The 22,016-nt window shown below is 45.6% G+C and overlaps 1 protein-coding gene across 1 annotated transcript; it reads left to right on the forward strand.

Annotated features, from left to right (window-relative positions):
• The first annotated feature begins 386 nt into the window (after window positions 1-386).
• LOC119449580 (F-box only protein 47) lies at window positions 387-20,831 on the forward strand. Its single transcript, XM_049666786.1, has 8 exons — window positions 387-523; window positions 2,322-2,398; window positions 2,486-2,687; window positions 5,585-5,752; window positions 10,382-10,540; window positions 12,905-13,048; window positions 18,255-18,402; window positions 19,999-20,831. The coding sequence occupies exons 1-6, from the start codon at window positions 484-486 to the stop codon at window positions 13,015-13,017; spliced, it is 759 nt and encodes a 252-aa protein (XP_049522743.1). The 5' UTR covers window positions 387-483; the 3' UTR covers window positions 13,018-13,048; window positions 18,255-18,402; window positions 19,999-20,831.
• The last annotated feature ends 1,185 nt before the right edge of the window (window positions 20,832-22,016 follow it).

The raw sequence follows: 22,016 nt of genomic DNA on the forward strand, positions 1-22,016 counted from the left end.
AAGAAAGGTGCTTGCTGATCAAAGGCACGTTCGACATTCTACTGGGAGAGAGAGAGAGAAAGCTCTTTATTGAAACTCAGGTCACTCTGCCGGAGTATATGTGGTCGCTTACATGCAACTCAGCATAGGGTGGGGGTGTCGGGGAGATAAAAGCCCTATAGGAGGAGAAAGGAAAAAGAAAAGGCAAGAAAATATGATCATATTATGTACGTACATGTGAGACAACGGTGATGGTGTTGATGTAAACAGGTAATGCTTCTGCGCGTGAAATCTGAGCTGAGAAGGGAGTGATCGACGCTCAGATAAAACTGCCTATGACGTTTGTTCACGCGAAAACTAACAACCATTAACTCATCGTTTGTCCGCTTTACTGACGCAGTGGACTCTCTCGGTGAGCTGAGCATATGCTCTTTGCTGCTGCGGGACCAAGTGGTGGGTTACCTCGGCTGGGGTCCCGCTATCAAAACGCTCAGCTTCCAACACATGAACCAGAAAGACGCTGTCAAGCACTGCAGAAACCTTGGTGAGTTCGCTTGACGCATTGCTGCAGTAGATGTTCACATTGGGTACGGGGTGTCGTTGGCGGAGTGGTATCATTCTACGCCTGTTCCTTATAATTGGCTTGACCTGTCTTGGCAGCGTTAGACCTACTCACGATGCAAGTAACTCTGTGGCATGTTTGTCCCCCACGTTGAGAGGAGACGCTTGGACCACTGTACTCGGGCGGAGCAATCGCCGACATGCCTCGGCAAAGCTAGATCCGGCCGTACATGATGATTATAATGATGATGATGATGCTCCTTTAAAACAGGGCACCTACCCACAATTGAGGATGGGTCAGGTATCGGGTGCTTGTACGTTCTGTTATAATATTCTGAGGCAGACACACACACACAAAAAAAAGGGAAGAAAGGGACATGAAAAGGTGCAACTTCAAATAAAAAAATGTAGTATGTAATGGAGCAGTGCGACCAGATGAATGAAAGGTTAAATTTAAAAGAAAGAATAAGAATATTCATTGCAAAATTTAGAATGAGGGGAATTTAGAATAGTTATACTAAGAACAGAAACGAAAATAGGGATTCGTTCGTAGCGAGCACCATCCTCGTTTTCCTCTTTCAACGGAACTACTTTTTCATGTGGGAAAAAATACGTTACTTCTTACAGGCGATGCCTGTGCTGTGTTTCCGAAAGATAACGCATCACTATTTCTTGCCATCAACTTCTAATATTTGTCAGGACTTATATTTGTCAGTTCACGTATTGGTGAATAATGAACATTCACAGCGGATACTACAAGAACAAGAAAAGGGGAAAATAGTAGGTCCCCTTGCAAAGAGTACCTTGCGCGAACGAACAAAGAATATATATGTATATGTACATATATACAGGGTGTTCAAAATTAAGCTTTACGGAATTTTAGAAAATCGCCTTGGCAGATAGCATAATTCTTATCGTTGAGCTGGGTTATTCGAAGAGTCGGACATTAGTAGCACGAGAGATCGAAACACATATTGAACTAATTAACAAACATTGACTAATGAATTTCTTAGTTAATTACTTCACTGACACATATTGCAGTGAACGAATTGTAGCCGGTGAGCTTGCAAGACGCATGAAATAAATTCCTTGATGTCACCAGTTTCGAGATATTCCCCAAAGTGTGGGACAAAATACGTGGGCGTTCCAGTTACTTTTGTACTTCAATGTATAAAACAGCATTTCGGTAAAAACGTAAGTGGAACAACCGTGCATTTGTACGGCGAGTTTGATGGCTCATATCTCTAAACTGGCGTCATTCTGGAAATTCATTCTAAGTGGATACTCCATGACAAGCTCACCGGCTAAAATTCGTTCATTGCAATATGTGTGCCAAAAGTTATTAACTAAGAAGTTCATTAGTCAATGCGTGTTAATTAGTTGAATATGTTAATTAGTGAATAGTTAATTAGTGAGTTTTTGTTCATTAGTTGAATGTGAGTTTCGATTTCTCATGCTACTAATGTCCGCCTCATCGAATAGCCCAGCTCAACGATAAGAATTGTGCTACCTGCCACAGGCGCGATTTTTAAAATTCCGTAAAGCTTAATTTTGAACATACCGGCATATAATATATAGTGTGAGAAGAAATAAATGCAACGGAAAAGCAACTGCAGCGAAATAAATCTGAGGTTAGATACTAAGCACTAACAGCATGAACATTACACTTGGTGCAATAACTATGGAGTAAAGGGAACAGATCCACGAAAACCTAAATCTACGGTGTCACTGAGCCAATTACAAAGTCACAAATAAAATGATTGAAACCTCTGTTGCTCCAGGAGTACTGATGAAGAGGGTCACCTGCCTTTTCCCGACCAAGGAACGGCTCAAGATAATGCTGCGGTTCATCGAAAAGGTGGGCTTATGATGCGTCGTCTGTCTACTGGCTGCACCGTGAATGGAGAAGGCTCATTCGTTCATTGCGCACGGCGCGATGGTGCAGTTCGTGAGCCGGCCGACGCTCGTGCGTAGCCACCTGCCCCGCGACCTGGAAGCCGCGGGTCGTCAGTGGCACCAGTACGGCGCCTTCCTGATGGCTGCCGTGGTCGGCTGGGTGGACAGCGAGTGCCAGCTGGTGCACGAGGTGCTCCTGGGGCTCTCCTCCGCGCAGCGATTCACCTCCAGGGTGCTCGGTGCGAGGCCCGGTGGGTCATCCGGATACACTATTGCCATACCACGCCGCATAATACATCAGGCCTCGGGTGTTTCGATGAATACTTCTCAAAGGGGCGCTAAGCACTCAACGAACCTGACGGGATCAGTTTGTGCTTGTTGTCACATAATGACAAAGAAACAGTGCGAAAGCAACAGTGCGAGACAGAGAAGGCGAGGCACAAAAACGCAAGTATAAACGTCTCGCCTCCTGTGTCTCGTTTTCGCGCCATTTCTCTGTTGTACTCAACGAACGTCTTTAAAGGGATACGGACACAAAAGTTGGCGGGTGTTGTTTTTTCTGTTGCATCTTGCCTCCTAGCGGCCGCCGGTAGAAGCTGGAATTTGACGTCATAACACCCACCCTGCGCGCGCGCGGCCAAGGTCGGCCACAGCTCTCGCAGTGTTTCCGGGGGTGTCGGTCCCTTGCAGAGTTTGTTTAACCCCTTTCGTCGATCTTCGCACGTGGTCCGTCTGAAACATTTTCCTCGTCCGCGCTCCACGCAGGTGGTGCGTCTTACATGAGCCTTCCTGCGGTCGTCGCTTGGTATTGACACGTTTGTCGTGGCGGAAGGAAATGCCCTAACATTGCTGTTATAACACCATCGTCGGTCGTGACACGCCGTCGCACACGTTTCCCAGAGACGAGAAGGTGCGTAAACTTCGGATACATGCCTGTCAGCCATCACGTACAGCCTGGAGACCTCTAAAAAATTCATTTGCGCGGACCACTTCGTCGATGATGATTATGTGACCAGCCCGGCTGTGCTGAAAAGCCTCGGCATGCCGCTCAAAAGGCAACGCCGAAAGCCTGACGCTGTGTCATCGGTCTTCTCACGAAAACGCAAGGCAGAAATGATCAGCGGCGTGTTTGAAAAGAGGAGGCGAAAAGATGTCGGTACTGTTTTCGTTAACTTGCACACTTCTTGAGCAGTGTGAGGGCGAGGCTGGGGCGAGATGCCCGAGGCTGGACACGAAGGCTGTAATGTCTATAAAAATGTTGTGCAAAGCATAGTAAAACATTACAAGGCTAGCGCGCGCGAGCGCGACTCACGAGATCAGTCTTACATGACAGCGGGGCAGACACACACACACAGCTTTGCTTCTCCACAGAATAAAAGCGGGGAAACTGGGGAGAAGGGCCAGACAGGTGCTGCCATCTATCGGGCGGCTGGTGAATTGGACGTGAGAGAGTCGGAGGTACTGATACCTCACAGCAGTTGCTCACGCCGACGACATAAACAGACATCCACGCAGTGCTGAAGTATCCCGCAGCTGCCTCGCCTGCGTGCGCTCTTGAAAAAGCAAGTTTACAGAGTAAATAACAAATAATTCTTGCACAAGTGTCTGGTGCAGAGCGAAATCTTCGCGCTACGGTTCGCGAAAATCTGACCGGCACTTCCACGGCCGCCTGCTCTTCTTCGTCGCTTGACGCGGAAGGCTCGTAACCGTGCCAAATTGGAATGGTCCTCGTCTTCAGACGTGTACTCATCGCTGGTAGAGGCACCAGAACTCGAATCCATGCTCGCGATGGCGGCGTCGGCGCGCTTCGAATGACCGCGGCCGGCCGGCTGGCTATCCGGCGAGGGTGTCGTGACGTCACGCCTTCCAACTCCCGCTGGTCTGGCGGCGAGGCGCGCGCTCACAAAAATGCCAAAAATAAAGCCATCGGCTCAAAAATGAACTAAGTGACTACTTCTTTTCGGTGTAATCACACACTGAGGAGTCATTTTCCGCATTTTCGTAAAATATTCAGATGTTGTGTCCGTATCCCTTTAAGTCGAAAGTCTTTCCAACGAATGTCTTTAGGATTTCAACGAAGATCTAAACGGACACTTAAAAGTTAGTTCGCCCCGGCCAAGTATTCTCCCGAGAGCCAATTTTAACTTAATTGTTGAAAAGTTATTAGCGGAGAGATAAATGGGAAAGTTCATTATTTTGAACTTGTAAGCGCGAATTGCACCGCCGGCAAGCTGTTGTGACGTCATGGTTTTTTAGACCCATTTGTGCACGTTTTGGTCGTTTTCGTGTAGAAAACGTTCTCGAGACTCAGTTGGATTTAGAAATAAACACAACCCTCGTTTATCTATAAACTATGAACTAATCAAGAGCCAACAATTTCAAAATCCACGCATCATGAGGAGCTATAGCATGAGAACTTCAAGGTGGCGTCGCCAGGCGTTCCTCGCTTATAAGTATTTTCTGCCTTACTGAAACTTCACTCCAGTGAGATTGACCTTTTTGGTGTTACTGATTTGTAATTCACTAATTAACCCGCACTTAATACGCCTTTTCAGTGTTCCCTCGAAGACTCCGAGTTGCGGCTTCACATGCTATGAGAGCCGGACTTCGCTACGCTACCACTCTGAGCGCAATCGCTTTTAAGATTTAAAAGCTGATTTGGGATGTAAAGCTCTCCAATATTACAGTAATCTCAGGGGAGCGAATATTAAAAGTTGCATTGTGTCGATGAAAAAAAAAACATAAAAAAGAAAGTTGAGCCGCGCGCGTTATCACTTATTGATCACATCTGAGTAAGTTGTATTTATTGATACATGCTTCGTTTCTTGAGGAACTGCTAGGAATACACATGACCTCCTTGTGCGTTCATGTGATATAGAGTCATCGTATATGCTGTCCAAAATGCAAATTTAGAATCTTCGCTTCGGGTCTTGAACAAGTAAAATCAATCAATCAATCAATCAATATTTTCATCATCTTTCTAAACAGAGTACTATGCCTGTAACCAGGTTATCGCCTGATTTCCGTCAAAGCCATCATCTTCTCTGGACACGCGGTTAACTGGTGCTACCGGTTACCAACGACCGGTAACGACAGCTCGGGAGCGAAGAGAATAGAGGAACGAATGAACGAGTGTCGCGGCGCGCAGGGGTGCTGCGTCGCGACGAGCTGGCGCTGCGCCACTTCCTGCGCTGCCTGTTCCTGTCCGAGGTGAGCCCCGAGGACAGTGGTGCCTGGCTGCACAGGCTGCTGCAGCCCTGGCCGCTGGTGTTCCGCGCCAAACTGCTCTTCATCATCTACGGGCCCTGCTGTCACCGTGAGTATAGGCTGCTGACACAGATTAGATAGATAGATAGATAGATAGATAGATAGATAGATAGATAGATAGATAGATAGATAGATAGATAGATAGATAGATAGATAGATAGATAGATAGATAGATAGATAGATAAAAAGCGTTGGAACGCATTCAGTCTAGCGCTGCAAGGTATGTCCTGGGGCGGTACAATCGGTTTGATAGTGCAACGGAATTAAAAAGAAATCTAGGTTGGACTCCTCTAAGCGAACGCCGCAAGAATCTTCGTCTCAAGCTTTTTTACACTATATATCATAATCAAACTGGAATCAAGGCCTCATCATATCTGCGTCCTCCATATTACTTATCCACCCGAAGAGACCATGAGTTCAAAGTTCGGGAATATGCCCCCAGGACTAACCTTTTTAAGTTTTCTTTCTTTCCGAGGACCATATCGGAGTGGAATTTGTTACCGGCTGAGGTTGTGAGCCAAAACTCTGTTGATTTGTTTCTCTCTGTATTATGCCCCTCGCAATAATGCCAATGGCGCTGCGAGTTTTGTTTGAATAAAGAATAAAGATAGATAGATAGATAGATAGATAGATAGATAGATAGATAGATAGATAGATAGATAGATAGATAGATAGATAGATAGATAGATAGATAGATAGATAGATAGATAGATAGATAGATAGATAGATACGAGATCTCCCATCTGCAGCAGGTTATTTCGCTATTCGCTCAGCCTCTCTTAAAGACACCCTGAAGAGCAACACTAGGTCAGTTTAGACAGGCAAAAATATTACTCCAAAATCTTGTTCTCATTCATTTTGAATGAGAAGAAAAGGTTCAATAGGTAATCGAGAAAATGAAAGCCAAACATGCTTTTTTTAAAGCTGAGGCCGTAACCTAAGAGTCTTAGGTAAGCCAGTGTGACATTACAGATTTTGCGTCAAGTACTTGCCCGGGTTTTGAGCCATTTTGGCGCAGGAAAAGCTCCTTCAAGCTCGCCATGGCCTAAGTGTTTGATTAGTCCTCCTTTACCGACAAGCAATTATCCAGACCCGAGTAAACTCTGTCAAAATCGATAACGTCATGACGAACTGCACGGAGCGTCGCCAGCCTTCTTGTGCGTCTTTTGTAGCTTACCAAGTCACCTTTCCAAAAGCGCAATTTTCTAACACACCGTAACTTCGTATGCGTCTCTAATGCCTCTTTAATAAAAGTAACAATTTAGAAATAAGAGAGCGCCCACTCAAGCGTGGCTATGACCGTTTTATAGCGAACTTGAAATTAAAAAAATTGAGAAGTTCATGAGAACTTCAAGAAAATGAAGGGTAATTTATTTTTGAAGGATTAAATATAACATAAAGGCAACAAAAAGAATGATCGAAACAAAAACGAACGAAGGCCACAATTTTTTGTCAAAGTTGGCTTCTCCGCAATAAGTGGCATTCCGAGGAGAAGCACGCTTCAGTGATACCAGGCGCTTTGCACGCTTGCCGAGCTTTCGAGGAATCTCCAGGTCCGGTGGCTCAAATTTCTTCCGCGTAGTTTTGACATATGCCTGTAGTACACTGTGGCGAAGGAGGCGGATGATGCTCGGAAGCTTTTATCGCTTCTCTGGTCCTTCTTTCGAGCCGGCGTAAAGGGTCAAATCTACATGCGAACGAAAATGGTTCGGTTCATATAAGACGGTGCAAGCTCTCTCCTCGCGAAAAAAACACAAACAATAAAAAAAGAATGAAAAAACTAAGAGAGAGTGGTGTGTGAGAGGGGGGGGGGGAGATAGAGGTGCCTTTGTCGTACATTGCACTTAATTACACCGCTGTTAATGATGAGAATGACTTCGATGGTAGTACGTGGCACAACGCCGCGCAGCATGGATCCCCTATTTAATCATTACGCTTGGAAGATGTAGTTTTATTTTACTCGTGTTTATTGATTCACTAAACCTGCAAAGTGGAGTTGTGGTTGACAGATCGCGCTAAAAAAATACAAAGAAGAGAGAATTCGCGTAATCAGGGGCATCTGTGCAGCTGCGGTACGGGCGCGTGGTAATTGATTCATTCGCCTTCCGTCTGCCTAAGGGGGGCGCTGATTTCGCGGTTCGCGTGTTTGCACAGAGACTAATAGGATCAGTGCTGTCCGATGCAGGACTTTCTCTTCTTCTTTTTTTCTTTTTCTGCAGCGACTCCGCAAAAGGCATTCGTTGATGTCTTGGGGACAATCGCGGCCGCACACGCGCACAGGAGAAAAGTCCCCAATGAAGGTGTTTTATTCGCTCATTCTGTGGATAGAGCCGTCTGGAATATTTCCTTTGCTCGGCAACCGTGTTGATTTTCCATTTCCTTTCCGGCGCGTTTACCGTCGGTGCACCGCCTTGCCTAAGCCGATCTGCAGCGAGAGCTGCTTTTACTGCGCGCACGCGCTGCCCTCACTTGTACGGTGCAGCGTTCCGGAGCTTGCTGTCCAATGTATAAAACCACCCGTAACGGTCGAATGCGATTCGTGACTACCAGTGGCCTTTGCTGCACGCCACTGTCGGTTGATTGGCCAAATGATTTATTTTCTTTAGTTCGTTGTCTCGAAGAGGAGAAAAAGGATGGTACTACCTACGGGCGAATAATTATATCCTTGCAAGGACATGCCGGCAATCGCTCCACCCCAACGCTTTTATTTCTAAAGGATGGGGACAATCCAGACATAGAGATAAACGCAGCGTGAACAGGTCTCACCCCACCGAGGATGGTCAACGCATAGCCACTGAGCGGCGGGTATGACGCTGTTGGCTACTGACCGTTTACTGTCCAGTGCACTGTTGTTGGGCAGTTTGGGGGATTCTCTGATTGTGGTCCCTGACTGATTGCAACGTCAGTTCCTGCTTACACAGCGGTGCACGGTCTTGGGAACTGTGTACTTCTTGGACGCCGATTCGGTTGCAGGCTCAGCAGTGCCCGTATTTACGCGGCGCGAGCACGCAACTTGTACGTATACGCTTTCCAAGCAGTACAGTCGGAGTTTAACATATGCTTCCCATCGTGAACTACTTTCCTTACACACACAACATTTCATTCTGTTGATGTATGATTACTGCAGTATGCATTACTGCACACACACACACACACACACACACACACACACACACACACACACACACACACACACACACACACACACACACACACACACACACGCACACACACACACACACACACACACACACACACACACACACACACACACACACACACACACACACACACACACACACACACACACACACACACACACACACACACACACACACACACACACACACACACACACACACACACACACACACACACACACACACACACACACACACACACACACACACACACACACACACACACACACACACACACACACACACACACACACACACACACACACACACACACACACACACACACACACACACACACACACACACACACACACACACACACACACACACACACACACACACACACACACACACACACACACACACACACACACACACACACACACACATTGGTCACCACACTTTACACACACACACACACACACACACACACACACACACACACACACACACACACACACACACACACACACACACACACACACACACACACACACACACACACACACACACACACACACACACACACACACACACACACACACACACACCACACACACACACACACACACACACACACACACACACACACACACACACACACACACACACACACACACACACGCACGCACACATTGGTCAGCGGCGCTCTTTACATAAATAACAGCAAAAGCCGAGCGAACTAACTCGAATGTTTGGCTACTTGGCGTACGGTAACATCGATGTTCTTAAATATATCACTAACCGGGGAAATGTACACTGTTCTCCTGGAGCAGGCACCATGTTATACAAGCTTTAGTATGCGTCACATTTACACATTGTTGGCTCCTGTCATTTTTTCTCAGATTTTCTTAAAACATACGCATCACTTTACTTCAGGCAACCGCTATTTAGAATAAATTACCATTATGTATGGAATGTTGCAGTTATTTAAGGCAAATGTTCCTGTTATCTAAAAAAAAATGTCAAAATTAGCACTCACAAAAGACTTTGCTTTCAAAAAGTGTCACCGGTTTCAGAATGTAGGCGCTCTTGGTGCCGCAGTAACATATTGTTTAACATATAGTAACATATTGACGATGTGGCGCCTTCACAGAATGCGTTGACAGTGTCCACACAGACAATTCTACATTGTTCATTCTTTCCTTCGTTGGTCGGTTCTCTTTAATACCCCATTTCCCCTTCCTCCATCCAGGCTAGCCAACCGCAGACATCTTCAGGTTAACCTCCCTGTCATTCCTTTGTTTCTTATATATAAATTCCACTACGACTTACGTGAACTTTATGCCTTACATTAGTATGGCTTAAGACAGGCTACGATTTTTTCGGGCGATGGAGTGCCGGTTACCTATAACAAAAAGTGTGAAAATTGTGCTTCTTTGCAGAGGTTACCGTGTGTATAGGGTGTAGGCAACTTCCTGTCAGCTCGGCAGTATAACTATACGAGATAAACACAGCCTGTGGGTGCACGCGTGCAGACGAGCTCCTGTGGGTGCTGCCGTCGCTGCCACAGACGGCGATGGGGTCTCCACTGCTGCGTGCCTCGCTCGTGAACCTGGGAACGGCGCTGGCCTGCCTGCACGAGGAGGCAGGGTGGTCCTCGGACGAAACCATCACAGTGATCGAGGAGCTCTTCGGTGAGTGTATACATACTGAAGATGAACAAGAAAGGAGGAGACGTTGGCATGAAGCGCGTGTCTCAAGCAGGCTCTATACTCCTCACATGGGGTAATGGGAGAGACAGAAAGCGGTGGCAGGGTACGATGCAAGAGTTCAATCAACTATATACGCACGATGTACAATGCGTGGTATTGAACCGTACGCGCACTTACGCGCGGGCAGTACAAAACGTTCTCGCGCAAACGTAATTTCGCACATTTTCGTTTTACACCACGCGTGTTTAAGGACAAGCGTTCTGAGTCCGTCTCCAATAGAAAGTTCAGCAGAGACCGTATGGCACATTTGGCATGGTCAACCCGGTCATCATTCGCCCAAAATATTCTCCTCCTACAACGGCCGGGATCCAGACGGTATATCAAAATCTTGAATGCCCTGCACTCAGCCACATATTGAGGGCCCACGCAACATATTATGTACTCGAAATTTTGCAGAAACCATAGACGGCTGTTTTCAATGAACGCGAATAGCACGAAAGAACGAACGAACGAACTGGTGAGAGAGCAAGCGAGAGAGAGAGAGAGAGCGAATGAACGTTTTCCTATCAGAGTCCGACTACCTACCACCGATGTAGCTACCAGCGACCTACTATACCACGAAAACGGCCGAAAGAGCCAAATAAAGCTACTCGCTTTAAAAAAAGTTGCAGTTCGCTGGAACAGGAACGGCTGGAGCAAACATTCGCAAGTGCGCGCGAGACAGTCACTTTCTAGAAGAAGAAAAAAATTGGGCCGAGCTCATCTACGATGACTATCCAAGTACGCGAATATCATTCCTTCGGTATGAAAATAAATTTATTCTACACTGAATAGGTGTTTGTTGTTCTGTATGCACGCTTTGTACACTTTATTACAATCTATCTTTTCATCGTGGGTGTGTAACTGGCGATATGTTTTATATGTTATGACGATTATTATGAAGAGCGGCACATTCTCCAGTGGCACATATACCCACTCGTAGACAGCACTATCTTCGGAATGGCCCTTATTATTGGTTGGATAGATAGCCGGAAAGAAAACTGGTCTAAGAATACGAAGAGTGCTACTCGCATTAAAAAAAAAAATCAGTCAGCGATGCCGAGTCTGACTCGCCCTGATTTGTGTAACTAGCGCTTCCCGGTGGTGTAGAAGCGGAGACACACGACTATTCCTTCCTCCCCTTTCCTAACCAATCTTTAGATTCTTACCACTGGCTTGGTTTATGTTCTTGCACCTTGGAGCTGGTTTACGGATAAGCTGCAGAGCGCGTGGCACCAGCCAATCATTTTTAGCGAGTGCTCGAGAGGCCAACAGTGTTGTCCAGGTGAAGTACTTTTTCCTGCAGCATTGGCGGAGCAGTTTAGGGGTAGGATCGTTGACTGGTGGCGGCTTTCGAATCCGCGCAGGACAATTAGACTCTTTTTTTCCTTATTGAAAAATTTAGATTATAGCAAAAGCACTGCGGGATTTCAGTGACGGAGGCCTGCACTGGCGGCGGACATCAAAACCAGCAGAGGTGTGATCCCATAGCAGCTATTGTATAGTAAAATTAAAGACGTTGAGGTGGACAGACCACGTAGAGTGGTAATAGGTCACGTTTCCTTAGGATTGACGCACTAGGTCAATCCGTGCCTGACAAATCTGTTAACCGAATCACGGAGAAAAAAAAAAAAAGCATGATACGCCGCGCGGTGCAATTTACCTAGCTACTCACCTTCACCTTATCATCAAGCTTCCTTATAAGCTCGGCCCCTGCCCGAACGCACATGCACCTTGGCCGGCTACACTCGCAGGTCCCGCGCGTTAGTTCACTGACTGAAAGACTGGATAACTAATAAATGTATGCAATAAACATTAAAATGTAATTCTGGGGTAGTACGTGCCAAATCCACGGTTTGATTATGAGGCGCGCCGTAGTGGGGGACACCGGGTTAATTTTGACCACCTGGGGGTCTTTAACGTGCACCCAATGGACGGTACACGGGCGTTTCTGCATTTCAAGAGCGGTGTAGGTCACAAACTAAGCTTATACGAACCGTAATCTTGCCGGCATCCCACGAAGTCACGGAAGTGTAAGCAAAAGGACGCCTTCTGGTTACCTCATTGTTAGTATCTTTAGAATAGCGCGTTAATGGATGCGCTGTCCGCTACTCGCTCCAGCTGGTCCCAAACAGGCACGCTGAGCCGCAGGGGTGCAGAGCAGGTGATGCTTCGTGGACGATCGATCGCTAATCAGATCATCGGCAAGCGCTTAATGTGAATTTGATTTTCTGTTGTGAAGGCCCGTATGCACTCTGTGCCTGATAAAAGTGCGTCGTGCACCTCTGGGTGACGACCTCCCAACAGTGATGGCGCGGGAGTGGCTTTCGGTGAACCGCGCCTCGCTGCTGGTGCATTGCGGAGAAGACATCTGCGTCCTGCTGCTCTCTTCTAAGCTCGTCAATGGACGGGAGTCCTGAAGTGGCCAACATCCTGTACAACTTGATTTTGGTGAGAACAGCCTCTATTGTATTATATTAGTGTGTGCGTGCGTGTGCGTGCGTGTGCGTGCGTGCGTGTGCGTGCGTGCGTGCGTGCGTGTGTGTGTGTGTGCGTGTGTACGTGTGTGTGTGTGTGTAGGTGGGTGGGTGGGTGTGTCTGTGTGCGGCCTACCACTGATCTGGGGCGGTATTCTGTAAGAGTCCAATTAATGACTGTCCGTTTCGGCTGTCGCTGATTGGACTCTTACAGAATACCGCCCCTGTACAGTGGTGTGGCCCGTCGCGATAGCCAGCGGTAGGATAGCCACGTGTCTTATCGCATACAATTCTCAATTACGAATAACTTCAAAGATCGCGCGCTTGATGAATCAGCAACGACTCTAGTTTCTACTAAGTTATGCGGTGTTACACCCATGTCACGCGGACGCTTTGTACTTTCGTCGAGGCCAATCGGCGTTGAACTCTTCGAACGCCATCGCGATGTGAGTGTGAGCAAGTATGGCAGTATTGCGAGTTCAAACACCTTTAAAGATGACCACATAGCAAGCAACCCTTGAGTTTAGGTCAGCAGAACCTACGCACAGCCATCGACAAAAATGCGCTCGCAAGTTTCCTTGTGATAGACATGTTACTGAAAAATACCATTAATGACACTTTGGTCGTAAGAAAGAAAGAAAGAAAGAAAGAAAGAAAGAAAGAAAGAAAGAAAGAAAGAAAGAAAGAAAGAAAGAAAGAAAGAAAGAAAGAAAGAAAGAAAGAAAGAAAGAAAGAAAGAAAGAAAGAAAGAGAAGCGCTGACGAGCGTGCGTCAGTTTCCGAGGCGCCAGGCTAATGCACGATAATTGCGGTATTTCATTATTCAGCTAGCAAATGCTAGCTCGTACGGGGTTAAAGCGTGCGCCTACTCCAATTGAATGCAGTTTTTTTATTACTTGTGATCACTGTAAAAATAGATCTGTGATTCTCTATATCTCTAATCCTGTTGTTTGTTATTATCTTGTGTAAATCATTTCTTTCGGTAGAAAGCCTCATTCTGCCTTCCTTTGGAGGCCGTCTATTAGCTTTAGGATAAACAAAAATTACTAGGCGCCCCTTATGTTACAACTAAGACGACTTGAAGGCAAAAGCCCGAGCGCCGCTTACTCAATGACACGACGACCACTTTTTTGCTGAGTCATCTTCACTCCGCACCCATATTTTGCAAAGTGAATTTTGCAGGTCATCCCTTATTCACCAAACTCGAACCGTGACTCACTTTTTTGCTGAGTCATCATTCCTCTGAAATCACAATTTACAGTCATTTTTGCAAGTCACCCTTCTTATGATTCACCAAACACGAACAGCGACACTTTTTCTTGCTGAGTCACTCTCAATTGGACCCTCAAACCTCACACTATATTTTTTGCAAGTCACTCCACTACTCTATAACCACTTGATTCACTCTTAATTCACACTTGATTCACTCTTGATTCACCCTTTCACTGCCTGGTTCACCTTCATTCATTCTATCATCTCGGTTTTACTTCCATCACACTTGGTTTGCTCAACTCCATATTTCCAATTTTCATCACTCTTGATTCACCCTATCGCTACTTGATTCACCTTCATTTACTCTTCATTCACCTCTCTGTATACCCATTTTTATCGTTATCATTACCATCATTACCCGTTACTATCATTAATTCTATACTGACCTGTACAGTGCCCAAAATAGCCAAGCTACTTTCATTCGAAATAGTGATGAACTGGATACAGAGGCTCTTCTATAACTAGCGATGAAGTTAGAAGGGCCTTGAAAGACATGACCAGGGGAAAAGCTGCTGGAGAAGATGGAATAACAGTAGATTTAATCAAAGATAGAGGAGATATCATGCTCGAAAAGCTTGCGGCCCTTTATACGCAATGCCTCACAACTTCAAGTGTACCAGAGAGCTGGAAGAACGCCAACATTATGCTAATTCATAAGAAGGGAGACGTTAAAGAATTGAAGAATTATAGACCCATTAGCTTGCTTTCAGTATTGTATAAAATATTCACCAAGGTAATTTGCAATAGAATCAGGGCAACACTTGACTTCAGCCAACCAAGAGAACAGGCTGGCTTCAGGAAGGGATATTCTACGATGGATCATATCCATGTCATCAATCAGGTAATCGAGAAATCTGCGGAGTTCAATCAACCTCTCTATATGGCTTTCATAGATTATGAAAAGGCATTTGATTCAGTAGAGATACCAGCAGTCATAGAGGCATTGCGTAATCAAGGAGTACAGGAGGCATACGTGAATATCTTAGCAAATATCTACAAGGATTCCACAGCTACCTTGGTTCTCCACAAGAAAAGTGGAAAGTTACCTATCAAGAAAGGGGTCAGGCAAGGAGACACAATCTCTCCAGTGGTATTCACTGCATGCTTAGAAGAAGTATTCAAGCTCTTAGACTGGGAAGGCTTAGGAGGGAGGATCAACGGCGAATATCTCAGCAACCTTCGGTTTGCGGATGACATTGTCCTATTCAGCAACAATGGAGACGAATTACAGCAAATGATTGAGGACCTTAATCGAGAAAGTGTAAGAATTGGGTTGAAGATTATTATGCAGAAGACAAAAATAATGATCAATAGCCTGGCAAGGGAACAAGAATTCAGGGTCGCCAGTCAGCCTCTAGAGTCTGTAAAAGAGTACGTTTATCTAGGTCTATTACTCACAGGGGACCCTGATCACGAGAAAGAAATTTACAGAAGAATAAAATTGGCTTGGAGTGCATACGGCCGGCATTGCCAAATCCTCACTGGGAGCTTACCCCTGTCGTCGTTGAAAAGAAAAGTGTACAATCATTGCATTCTACCGGTGCTAACATATGGGGCAGAAACTTGGAGGTTAACAAAGAAGCTCGAGAACAAGTTAAGGACCGCACAAAGAGCGATGGAACGAAAAATCTTAGAACTAACGTTAAGAGATAGGAAGGGAGCGGTGTGGATCAGAGAACAAACGGGGATAGCCGATATCCTAGTTGACATTAAGCGGAAGAAATGGAGCTGGGCAGGCCATGTAATGCGTAGGATGAATAACCGGTGGGCCATTAGGGTTACAGAATGGATACCAAGAAAAGGGAAGCGCAGTCGAGGTCGGCAGAAAACCAGATGGGGGGATGAAGTTAGGAAATTTGCAGGCGCAAGTTGGAATACGCTAGCGCAAGACAGGGGTAATTGGAGATCGCAGGAGAGAGAGGCCTTCGTCCTGCAGTGGACATAAAATATAGGCTGATGATGATCATCATCATCATTAATTCTCGGTTCTTGGCCATTTTTCGGGTTTTAAATGCGAAGCATTTCTTGGCGAACATTTGCTACTTTGACAGTATCTATCTATCTATCTATCTATCTATCTATCTATCTATCTATCTATCTATCTATCTATCTATCTATCTATCTATCTATCTATCTATCTATCTATCTATCTATCTATCTATCTATCTATCTATCTATCTATCTATCTATCTATCTATCTATCTATCTATCTATCTAGCCGCCTACGACTTTGTGCTCTCATGGTCGTTTCGTTAACTTGGTGTATACCAAAATTGGCATACTGTGACAAGATTATATGACGAACATAAATGATATGTCATGACATGTGTTTCATGTCGGTCATGAAACAGCCGCCTACGTCTTGGTGCTCTCATGGTCCTTTCGTTAACTTGGTAGGTACCAAAACTGGCATAGTGTGACAGGAGTGTATGACGAACATAAGTGATAGGTCATGACATAAATGTTATGACATGCGTGTCATGTAGGTTATGACATAAATGTGACATGCGTGTCATGTAGGTCATGACAATGACGCAGCGAAAAAATTACCACTCAAAAACCACTGAAATGGGTTCCGACGTGGGTACTAAGTGAAGGACAAACTAAAGGATGCTGGTAGAAGTCATAGTCATGAGCATGACTCAGCAAAAATGACAATAACTTGCGAGAAAAAATTAACACTCAGAGACCACTAGAACGGGTTCAGACGTCGGCACTAAGTGAAGGAAACACTAAAGGATGGTGGTAGAAGTCGTAGTCATGAGAATGACTCAGCAAAAATGCTAATGACTCAGCTAAAAAATTAACACTCAAAAATCACTGGAATGGGTTCGGACGTGGGCACTAAGTCAAGGAAACACTAAAGCATCATGATAGAAATCATATTCATGAGCATGACTAAGCAAATATGACAATGACTCAGCGAAAAAAGATTAACACTCAAAAACCACTGAAATGGTTTCGGACTTGGGTACTAAGTTGAAGGAAACACTGAAGGATCATGGTAGAAATCATATTTATGAGCATGACTCAGTAATAATGACAATGTCTCGGCGAAAAAAATATTATCACTCAAAAACCACTGGAATGGGTTCGGACGTGGGCACTAAGTGAAGGAAACACTAAAGGATGGTGTAGAAGTCATAGTCATGAGCATGACTCACCAAAAATGACATTGACTCGGCGAAAAAGATTAACACTCAAAAACCAATGGAATGGGTTCGTATGTGGTACTAAGTGAAGGAAAAGGATAAAGGTTGGTGGTCGAAGTCATACTCATGAGCATGACTACGGCTTTCTCCTTATGATTTCTTAGGTGTAGCTAAAGGGACTCCTGAGGACTTATGACATGAGTGTCATGACATGCCTGTCACGTACGTTATGAAAAAGCCGCCTACGTCTTGGTGCTCTCATGGTCGTTTCGTTAACATGGTAGACTTCCTGCACACTGCTTCGCATAACATCGATTCCACAGGGCGTGGGATCTGCTGGCTTTTTCAACCCATTTTCCGCTTTGTCATGCTAATTATCATAGTTAATTTATTGGATATCATGATCATTTATCAATATTTATACTCCTCATGTAATTACCTATCGATTGATATATAATGTTATGGGATTTGTAATGATGTTACTGAGTTATCAATTTCTCGTACCTATTTTTTACCAATGTTTTGTCCGATTTTTGGCTCCACTTTTTCAAGGTCACCTCAAAACCAGACGCATAAGAATTTCGCCTTAAAAAAAAGAAGTAGAGATTAAAGACATTATTTTAGACTGCGACCAAGAACGCTTGAGAAGTAGATGACGTTATTGGAAATCGCATACGTGCTCCCGGCGTGTCGATAGCAATGCAGCTGGGGGCGCAGCCAAGATAACGCTTTCTGGCTCGTCACTGTGAATGCGCAGGTGCAGCGTCAGGCGTCACGCTCGTCGACCTTCGTTATCGACGTGGTGAGAGCGCTCAGCGATGCCGTGGGACACACTCGCTTCTTGAGGGAGATGCCCCTCCACAGCGACACGCTCGTTCATGATGCGTTGAGATATTACTCGAGAGGTGAGCACGCTTTGAACGTTACTTGAACTGCCGCGTGCGTTTGCCGATGTCTTCTCCTCCATATCAGTGCAGCGAACGCGATTTAAAATTGAATTCTTAGGTTTTACGTGCAAAACCACGGTTCGAGTATGAGGCACGCCGTAGGGAGGGACTCTCGATTAATGTTGACCGCCTGGGTTTCTTTAATGGGCACCAAACGCACGGTATACGGGCGCTTTCGCCCTCATAGTAATGCGGCCGCCGCGGCCCGGATTCGATCCCGCGACCACGGGCTTAGTAGCGCAGCGACTTAGCCGCTACGCCACCACGGCGGGTCACCAAATGTGATTTCTTCTTGGTTGGAATTTTTTCCCAAATTTTGGGTGGCCAAGTTGAGGGTGCGCACCATACACGGGTGTGGCCATTACTTGGGATTATATGGTATATATAGTGTCCTTGTATATACATGTACACTACCGATGATGATGACAATGATGATAGTGATGATGTTTATTCGCATCCCCTTTGGAACGGGCGGCAACAAATAGTCGTCTAGTCTGCTTGATTTATTCAGGTTTTGTTAAATTTATCGCCATCTAGTATTTTGCCTATCTTTTGATCTCTATTTAAAATTACGCATTTAAAGCCTCTATCACTATATTGTACCGTTAACTGCGCTAACATAAATCATCATCAGGCTTTACCTTCATTTGAGGTGCCTCGATGTCCCCCTCTCCCGCCGCTTAGTCGGGAGACTGGGACATCGAGGTACCCTACTTCCTTGGGAACATGGTTGGTGTTTAAATCCGATGGGAGCGTTAATTTGTCAGTGGTCCATATAAGCAAGAGACGTTGAGAGTATCGGTGGAAAAAAAAAAAAAAACAGGGAAGAGATGGCCATGAAATTGTCCACAGGCATAGGTAGCACTACGAGATAAAGCAGAGATGCCAGGTTACGATATGATAACGCGTAGATATAGTGCACGCATGCTTGACGACTACTTGTCGCCACCCCGGTTCAAAGGTGATACCATTTTTTGTATATCTTGTGGTTTTACACGCCAAATGCACGATCAGATTATGAGGCACGCCGCAGTTAAGGAACTCCGGGTGAATTTTAACCACCTGGGATCCTTTAACGAGCAGCTAAATTTAGGTATACACGCGTGCTTTTTTATGCGGCTGCCGCTGCCGAGATTGAACCCACGACCTCGAGCTTACAAGGACCGTAGCCACTGAACTATCGTGGCGGGTGGGGATGCCATTAAAAATCATGATCAATCATCATCACCGAAGTAGAGTGCAAGTAAGTAATCAAACGTCTTAACAAAAGTATGAAATGAAAGAAATTAAGAACAAAAATAAACAAACTACACGTGGCCTCAAGGGCCTAGCAGTTAAATGAATTAAAAAGGATAGTTATATCCTTATAAAACCAAGGGGCTCGAGTAGACGGGATTGGCGTTCGACGTCCACCATTCTTTATAGGCCTCATCGAACGAAGAAAGGTTCTATAGAATAAGTTGGCGAGTCTGTCATCTAGCTGAATTTTAAAAATACCTTCACATCGGCTGATGGCGCCAATCGCGCCAATCTGCCGCCCTCCTCCTGTTCCAGGCGACGAAACAGGCTACGATCAAGTCTGCCACTCGCTGCTGTCTTTCGCCTCCTCGCTGCTTCAGCTGTCCTGCATGGAGGGAGTGCACTACGGACGCCTTTGCCGCGAAGGCTGAGGGATGACCAGGACCTGTCGCACCTGACCTAAGAGGATATGCAAGCATCGCCGTTGTTGTTGTTACTTCCACGCCGAGGCGGTGTTCTGGAACCGTAACTTTGTGGGACGACAGCTTGTAAAAACTCCGTTTGCCAAAAAGTGCGCCGGTACAGCTGCAGTGCTGCTGCCATGCGCGACAGCGTTTGGCAGAAAGTGCCATTATTATCTTGATGACCAGACTCTTGCTGGAACATACGGCAAGCATATGCCGTGTGTCGCTTTAACAGTTGTAACGCGTTACGTTTAAGTACGGCTTTATATAGCCGGCCGTCAACGGCAGTGCGGGCGATGCTACGTTCCAGGGTAAAAAAAAAAAAAAAAAAATAAAACATACCGCAACCGCAGCAATTTGGGCCCGTTGGTATACCATGGTGAAACGTCGTCAAGCTACATTTGTCGGTATACGGTGCGGCACTCTCGACACCCATGGTTGTCTTAGCAACGCCTTCATCTTCGCCGTACAAGGCCCCATTGAACTTTGTTATGACCTGTGTTGTGCTTCGTTTGAAGCACATGTGCTGAACAGCGCGACCGAACAAACCTGGACGCTGTTGTTTAGACCAACGTGTCTGCACCCAGGCTTTCTTCTTTATATACGCGTCCGCACGAGACGAAGCACTTGCGATTACAAACGTGCACTAGCTTCATTCTCCAAGTTCTAGTTACTGTTTAGTAGTGAATGGAATTGGAGAGACTTTCGAAGCTCAAGTTAGAGCTGAAACTGTCATTTTGTCTTATGTGAATTTATTTATTTATTTATTTATTTATTTATTTATTTATTTATTTATTTATTTATTTATTTATTTATTTATTTATTTATTTATTTATTATTTATTTATTTATTTATTATTATTTATTTATTTATTTATTTATTTATTTATTTATTTATTGAACCCCCGTGCACTAAGGCGGCACAGAAGCAATAAAATGCAGCGTTGACCCATGTTTGTGTACCATGCCTTTCATTTTCCCGCAGTATTTCTTCAGATATGCTTTTCTAAGGAAATAAAACGCTCTGCATGAAACGTATGTACACGCAGAGACGCCGTGTGAGACCACAAGTATTAAGAAAACCGTCTATCATGTTCCTGCGAGCACACTGAATATTTAGGAGCGAGGTACGTGTTTCCCCTCCTCCTCAAGTTCGTTCGTGATATAAAGCTGGAGTGTGAATGGTGAGCCGTGTGGCTGGCCTATAGCAGGGCGAGGTGGGATGGATGCATGGTCCGCATGGCCTTTTACGAGGAAACTTGTCTTGAGTAACCTTTGTGATCATGTCACGCTAATGGGTCATACGAACTAACTGACTCCCAGCACCACCGAGCCACGCATAACGCGCTAAATGAAAAGCTCAGATTTTTTAACCGCGCTAGACTATTACCAAAGCAAAGAAAGAAAACAAAATAAGAACATTACGTGGTATGCACGATGCCTCTCGATGTCCCTCGGATCCCGTCCACTGAAGCGATCAAAGTGCCTATAGCAAAGCAAAGCATCAACAGTGGCCGAACGTTTACCGTTTTGGCCACACCGCCGACCTACACCAACGAGAACAGTCTAGAATTGTGATCGCTGTGTAAGAGAGAGTCTCATCCTCGACGGCGACCGGGCGCACCGTGATTGTTGCGTCCTACAGAGAGCGTGCGTGGTGTTTCTTCAGGAGCAGCATATGGCTCGCCATACGCGGGCTATACGCAATGCACATCTGCAATGACAGTGGCAGCAACGCCGTGCGGAGAATGCCGCCGTCACCGAGATGAGGGCGAAAGAGAAAGTAGTGGGGTCTGCCGGCCTTCTATCCGACATCGGATGGCTGCCCATCGACAGCGGCGGCGTCTGGTCGCCTAATGGTATGCCGCCG

The sequence above is a fragment of the Dermacentor silvarum genome, chromosome 4 (assembly GCF_013339745.2).
Source record: "Dermacentor silvarum isolate Dsil-2018 chromosome 4, BIME_Dsil_1.4, whole genome shotgun sequence".
NCBI lineage: Eukaryota > Metazoa > Arthropoda > Arachnida > Ixodida > Ixodidae > Dermacentor > Dermacentor silvarum.